The following is a 7,760-nucleotide window of genomic DNA, read 5'->3' on the forward strand; positions in this document are numbered from 1 at the left end:
GATACGTTTTACACTGTTACTGAAAGTCTGGTTTCCTTTCTGTGAAATTATTCGTAATTTCAATAGTTTCAATTTAATTACTTAAAATTTGAGGCTTCACCATTGATTTTGATACATTTTTCATTTTGATTTATAGGGTTAATCATCTTACCTACTCGTTCTACAATCACTCAGAAAAAATTTCCATATCCTTTCACTATCAATTAAGAATTTACCAATTAACATAAAAACAGCAAAACTGAATGAGTATTATTGTGACTGACATCGCAATAACAATTTTGCTAGTTCGACACGTTGTGGAACAGTAGTAAGCAAAACATGTACATAGAATTAGTAGGAGCATAAAATTTCAGAGTTACTTTTTTACTAGATGTTCACTTAATGATTAATTTTCCTTTTTACTTAGCTGCGAAAGACAATTTTTGTCCTCCCTCGCGCAGGAGTGTCTCCCGACAGTACGCACAAATGGAATATCTCTGAATTTAAGCTCTGAGATGCCTTCAACAACTTTGGCATACACATCTCTTTCCTGTTGATCGTAGAGGATTCGGAAGGTAGGAACGTTTGTAATGATTATTGTATCGGGTTGTATATTCACAATCTGTTGACCAGTGTCGATTTTCTTAACTATTATTAATTTAATGTGTGTTTGTTAACAGTTCCGTATGCTAATGTAATAGTTTAAAGAAATTAGTACCCTAAATATGTATCTTTAGATTACGGAGATCATGGCTGCAACGTGTTCACATAAATTTTATAACCCTCTTATATTTTAGTCAAGCGTTGCTTATATTAATGATCGTTTTATTATACCATTTTTTTGGTTTTAATATTAATCGCTTTATTACAGATTGGTACCCCATTCCATAGTCGGCCATGGGGGCCTATAAGTATATTCAGGAATTGTATAGAAAGAAGCAAAGTGATGTTATGAAATTCTTGCTTCGTATAAGATGTTGGCAATACAGACAGCTGACGAAAATGCATAGGGCTCCTAGACCCTCACGACCAGATAAAGCTCGAAGATTAGGGTACAGAGCCAAACAAGGTTTGTTGACTACTTTGTGTGTTAACCTACAATTACCAGTGATGATGATTTGTACATGCACCACGCTTACCTTGTGTGTGGGGATACACTGTACCACTGATAGTTTCCGATAGGTTTTGTAAACTGATCCATATGAACATCGAGATACTAACGTCTTCATATTTCAGGATTTGTCATCTACCGCATTCGTGTTCGACGAGGTGGTCGTAAGCGCCCTGTACCAAAGGGTGCTACTTACGGAAAGCCTAAAAGCCATGGAGTTAATCAGCTGAAGCCCACACGTAACTTGCAGTCCATTGCTGAGGTCAGTTTCCGAAAATCTGCTAAATACAACTGCTTTGAAATGCAACTTGTGATATTTGTAATTTGACTACGCCGTGAAAAATTGTCTTTGGAGTTATTTTCTTCTACTTTTCTGCAAAAGACCTCGGAAGGAGCGATGTATATGATGAAACATCTAGTGGACTGAGAGCTATGATTGAGTGATCTTCCTTGGATGTCTGATACTCCATAAACCATTCATATATTCGGTTTTTATCTTTCGAATTTGACTAATTGTATGAAATATTTCCTGCAGGAACGAGTTGGAAGGCGTTGTGGTGGTCTGCGAGTGCTTAACTCTTACTGGGTTGCACAGGATTCCACATACAAGTATTATGAAGTAATATTGGTGGATCCGGCTCACAAGGTTAGTTTTCTTACATTTCAAGCAGTGTTTTCTTGAACATAGTTTGTCTACAAAATGTATATGATTTGTGTAATATGATTTCTATAATTGCTTCTGTGACCTATGTTTTGTTATTGAGGAGAGTATTGAAATGCAAATTGCTGTGGTAGAATCTTCTGTTGATGTATGTCACATTGTCTAGGATACACCCAGGCCATTTCCTTGTAGCTTTAGTTATTAACTTGTCCTCTGACCTTGGTTGTAGAACAGAACTTGTATCACTCATCTATAATGAGTTGACTGTTACATCAATGTTACTGAATAGACATGATATTTGAACACATTCCTTGGATTTTGTGACTATTAACAAACTGTTGCGAAAATTGTGTGTGTTGCATGAAGCCAATTTTAAACTGCAACATAACAAAAGGGTTGATGCCCTGACTTTTCCTTGGGTGTTGACTTGACACACAGATTTACATTGTGTATCATGCTTGTTCCATGTAAACTGTCAGTTATTACATGCTTATTGGCTAGGTGAAGTTGTTTGTTTTACTCTGAAATTTTTGTGCAAGTTCTTTTTAAGAGATCTGGCCTGCTGACATTTTCTCCTTTTCAATATTTGGGTATCTTTGAGAAAGAACATGAATGCTATCTAGGTGAACGGCTGATCGTTGCAATTGAGTTCAACATTGAATTAATTGGACAAATTTGCTACCCAGAAATAGGCCTAAGCAGTTTAGTGTACTGTAAATATATTTTACTCTACATAAGCCAGGAAGTCTCTCCAGATTGATAGCTCATTGAATTTTGGGATTCCCGGCTCCACATCTCGTGCAGATTCCTGCTGGAAACCAATCTCGTAGGGTCATTGCAATTGTTTTTACTTCCTTTTGTGGGGTATGTTGTTCTGTCCAATAACATTCCTTACATTCACTTTGATCTGTACATGAACTGATAGTGGCTCTGTAAACCAGTATTTTTTTTACTACTGGCAGTGGCATTGGACAAAAGTATTTTTTCATGTGCACAACTTTAACTATGTGTTTCAGAATGCATATAAGTGGTTGAAGTGACTGGACTGCTCACCTTGAAATGTTGGTTGAGATAATACTGATCCATAGAGTAGCCCCAAGTCTAGATGAAGTTGTAAGGTGAGAATTTGGTTGAAGAGTGGAAGCCAACAAATGTAAATGCAAGTAATGGTTGTGGTGACAGATTGTCCTGTAGTACAGCCTATTGACATCCACACCATAATGAAAGGCACTTTCCCATACTTAAAGTATCTTCCATCATAAAAGTAAAACTGCAGGGTACACACAATATACACATATTGTAAATACTGTATGAAAAATGCAAGGGGATCTATTATGTAACTTTCACCCATACAAGTGGTAATAGTTTTCAGCTGCTGCAATTGTCTTTGTTGGACTTGCCTTTCAACAGCTAACACTTGTGCGAAAACCATACACAGAACAGTGAAAGTGTTTTTGTACAGAAAATAGTAAATATGAATACTTGTAGCTGTAGGTGCCTAAGTGTGTGTGTCAATTGTAAAGCTGTTTCAAAAGTTCTAGTCATTTGAGTTACAGAGTATGTGAATATGTTCATGGCAAATGAGTGGAATAATTGTCATGAAAAGCACGCAAATTGTAAATAGTACTATCAAAGTCTCCCACTTGTTGTCTTTTATGTATTGAAGCAGCATTTTATTGATTAGTTGCAACATTTAAAGAATGTGTTGGCAGAACACATCAGTGCAGTGTAAGAGTTTTCTCAAGTACATTGAAATTCTGTAGGATGTTGCTATAGGACACAGCCTCAATTGATAGAATTACATATTTCCTGTTTCATGAAACTATTAATTTTTAAGCAAATATAGCTTGTTGCGGCTAGTTCGTAGCATGCTCACATTGATTGATGCAGAAGGGCCACATGTGACATTGTTCCACCAGTGTTGATACTGTGTTGAGAACTGATGTATTATGAAATTTGAACTTCGTAAACTCTGTAAGATTTTACTGTTCACACACAGAATGTGGAGAGAATTAAGGAGGTTATTTCGTGGGTTACCTAGCTGAGTGTACACTGAGGTTGAAAAGTCATACCACCTCCTAATAAGTCAGACCACCTTTTGCCCAATATAGATAGTTCAGAAATTCGATGTGACGTAGGCTCAACATGTCATTGGAATTCCCTTGCAGAAATACTGAGCGATGCTACCTTTGTGGCCATCTATACTGAGCGATGCTACCTTTGTGGCCATCTATACTGAGCGATGCTACCTTTGTGGCCATCTATACTGAGCCATGCTACCTTTGTGGCCATCTATAATTGCGAAAGAGTTGCTGGTACAGGATTTTGTGCATAAACTGATCTCCCAATTATGTCCTGTAAATGTTTTATGGATAGCCATCATTGGCCTGAATTGTCCAAAATGTTCTTCAAACCAGTCACAAATAGTTGTGGCCCAATGACATGTTTGGAAACATGAAGTCGATGAATGGCTGCAAATGCTCTTAGTAACTATACATAACCATTTCCAGTCAGTGATGGGATCACTTGGACCAGAGGACCCAGTCTGTTCCATGTAAACACAGTCCACACCATTATGGAGCCACCACCAGTGTGCAGAGTGCGTTATCTGCAAATAGGGTCCATGGTGTCTGTGCTGCACTTAAATTGTATCCTCAGGTCTTACCAATTGAAATTGGGATTCAATTGACCAGGCCAATTCTGCAGTCTAAGGCCCAACAATATAGTGATGATCCCAGCAGAGGCACTACAGGCGATATTGTGCATTTAGCAAAGGCATGTGTTAGTTGTCTGCTGTCATAGCCCATTAACACAAAGTTCTGCAACACAGTCCTAACATATATGCTCGTCACACATCCCACTTCATTTGTGTGGTTATTTCAGTAAGTGTTGCTTGTCTAAGTGCAAAGAGCTCTAAGCAAATGTGACTGCTCTCGGTCATTGCGTTCAGGCCATCGGCCACTGCATTGTCTGTGGTGAGAGGTAATGTCTGAAATTTTGTATTCTCAACATGCTCTTGATGTAGTAGATCATGGAATATTGAATCCTGAAACAATTTCTGGAATGAAATACCCCATGTGTCTGGCTCCAACTACCATTCCATGTTCGAAGTCTGTTAATTTCCATTGTGCAGCCATAATCATGTCGGAAACCTTTTCATGTGAATCACCTGGGTACAAATGACAGTTCTGCCAATGCATTGCACTTATACCTCGTGTACACTATTGTTACACCATGAATTTTGTCACCTCAGTGTATGTTCTGTTGAGAATATTGCTTGACACAGACATTATACCTTTTTTCTTTTTTTCCCCCATTGAAGTGAGTAAACTTTGTCTGGCAGAACTGTAGTGCAGTAATTCTTTCAAAAATGCTGCAAGCATCCGTTTTGAGGAAACCAGCACGTCCACTTTCCTCAACACTAAAGTTGTGGTATGGCATCAGTTTACTTGGTTCTGTACACTTTGTAAATTACTTTAGGACATACATTTTGTTCCTGTTTCATGCTAAATATTTTTTTATCATTTGTGTATAAGCGCATTGAAAATATGGATAATGTGAATGGCTGATAAGTCACATACAGTGTGCTCGGATTCTGTGGTGTGATTGGTTGACGATCATGTCTTGCTCTGTGATCCTCACAAAAGCACAGCACAATCTTGGGTTCAGTTCCTGAAGCTATTGTGCCTTATTTGCTGCATTCGTATTTATGCTCGCCTATTTCAAAAGTAGGCAGTTTCAGTGGTCCATCGCATTAGTGATATATCCAAGCCACTTTTTTGTTCTTCAGTTCGTTATGCTCAAGTGCCAGGTGCTAGTGGTATGTAAAGATAGTACATTTAGTGTTCATACTGCCATTAGGATACCTTTAGTTGTTTGATACGGCATTGTATGCCAAAGGCAAGGTTGCAGATTTAAAGTCTCTGTTGTTAGCAATAGTTTAATCTGTAAGGCAGTGTCAAAGTAGCACACTCATAGTGGCAAAGTGACAGATTTATTTTGGAATTGGTTGTTTTATTCCTGTGGGTTTCTTAAATTAGGCAGTATAACATTTGATGTTCCTTTTAATTTGGAGGAGGTGGTTGTATTTTTACCTGTGACACTGAATCACTTCTCCCTTATGGTTTAGCAATACGCTTAACAAGTTAACCAAAACTTCTACACACTTGGAAATGTATACAATGCATTCTTTTGCTGATTCATTGATTCACAGAACTTAAGTATTCATTTCTGCATGCCTTTATATTTTTGCAGGATGTTTTGCCTGACGTGCACCAGAGTTTTAAGTTTCATTTGCATTCCCTGATGCAATGAACTGATTTTTTTTTCAAGATCAGTACTAGTCACTACATGTTTGAGGTGTAGTTTGTGATCCAGAACAATACTGGAACTGTTAGTTATCTTATAAGATTACTTCTATGGCAAATTTTTTGTTGCAGTGGCAGTTGACATCAGTTTGTGTGTCAGCATTAATATATATGAACTTAATAGTATAATATTGCAGCTGTTTAAGATTGTGTAAGGGAATTAAACACTTGGAAAAAATTTTGGTCTGTTTCTTGCAGGCAATTCGCCGAGATGCTAAGATAAACTGGATATGCAAACCAGTGATGAAGCATCGGGAGCTGCGCGGACTTACCTCTGCTGGTCGCAAGTCTCGTGGCCTCGGCAAGGGTCATCGCTACAGCCAGACCAAGGGAGGATCCAGGCGAGCCAACTGGCTCAGGAGAAACTCTCTGCAACTCAGAAGGAAACGTTGATTGTGTTTTGTTGGTGGAAAGCAATAAAGTTCTTTTTGTGGTCTTCTACTTTTCAGACTTCTCCCTCTTATTCATAATCCATTTCCCATGCTATGAGTTACTTTAGCCCTTTTGTACATTCAAAATTCTAAAACTTTTTGATGCTGATTGAATATTAATACTTGCTGCCAAGAAATACAGTGACCACAGGTGCACAATAAACAGCAATCAGTAATATCAAAAGACCACCATGGAATTACCTTTGTTGTGAATAGGTTTTTAAGCAATCTATCCAGAAGTTGACTCACATTACAGTTGATAAATTGTAATAATCATTTTAGCTATTAGTTATTTTGGGTTCACTTTTGATTGAAAGTGGTGGGCGGACAGATGTAAGAGGAAATAAGGTAGTTTACAGGGTGCAGTAGTAATGGGATTTCTTCATCAATCCTCAAGGGGAATTGTCAAAATCTCTTGAAACATCGTGAGAAAGGTGGAACTGTATTGCTCTCTTCTGGCTCAACTTTAAATGGACACTTTCGGGTTCCTGGAATATTTAAGTTATTTAGACTCGAAGAAATCACAGAACTCAACTCATCTTGAATGGTATTAAGAAACATGCCTGTATTTTCCATTAATAGGCTAATTCAGTTGCAGAGGAAATATTGCTGTGTTTTTTCTTCTAAACTTCGTATTCAAATTTTCTAATGCCAAGTGAAACATTGCAGTGATTAAAAACATTGTCTCTAGGAAATAGCTTATTTGGCTATTGATGAAAGCAATATATATTTGTTGAAGATAGTTTGCAGATTTCACTTGTATTGACACAGCTGGAGTATGAGACTCATTTTATCGGGGAAATAATGGGCAATGTGACATTCATATACAGGTAGCAAATAATGTGTGAATGTGAAAAATTACAAAGTGATGCTAAGAATATTGCCACAAATTGTGTGGTCACTGTACATTCCAAAGTGGTTAGGGACAAACGTGTTTTTAGGTCATAATTACAGGTTTTCACTGTACATTTACTCAATTCTAGCACAAGAATTTGACCACTGAAAACATAAAAAGAAAATCCCAGATGTTTACCTGTGCTCCTAAAATGGATGGCTGCTTAAAATTTAGAGGCTATTTTTCATTTCATATGTAAAATAATTATTACATTTGCAATATGTGACACAAATTCTTATGACACTCAGGTCTCCTAATCAAATTTGAAAATAAAAATGTCTGGATATATTTTACTGTTGGTGTACTGAAGGTAGAG

At 37.4% G+C, this 7,760-nt stretch overlaps 1 protein-coding gene across 1 annotated transcript; it reads left to right on the plus strand.

Moving 5' to 3' along the window:
• Nucleotides 1-425: 425 nt before the first annotated feature.
• On the plus strand, nucleotides 426-6,559 carry LOC126428200 (60S ribosomal protein L15). The gene is made up of 5 exons (XM_050090113.1): nucleotides 426-554; nucleotides 851-1,048; nucleotides 1,216-1,352; nucleotides 1,626-1,736; nucleotides 6,317-6,559. Exons 2-5 carry the CDS (start codon nucleotides 877-879, stop codon nucleotides 6,509-6,511), a joined length of 615 nt encoding a protein of 204 aa, XP_049946070.1. The 5' UTR covers nucleotides 426-554; nucleotides 851-876; the 3' UTR covers nucleotides 6,512-6,559.
• The last annotated feature ends 1,201 nt before the right edge of the window (nucleotides 6,560-7,760 follow it).

Source organism: Schistocerca serialis, chromosome 12 (assembly GCF_023864345.2).
Source record: "Schistocerca serialis cubense isolate TAMUIC-IGC-003099 chromosome 12, iqSchSeri2.2, whole genome shotgun sequence".
In the NCBI taxonomy this organism is placed as follows: Eukaryota; Metazoa; Arthropoda; class Insecta; order Orthoptera; family Acrididae; genus Schistocerca; species Schistocerca serialis.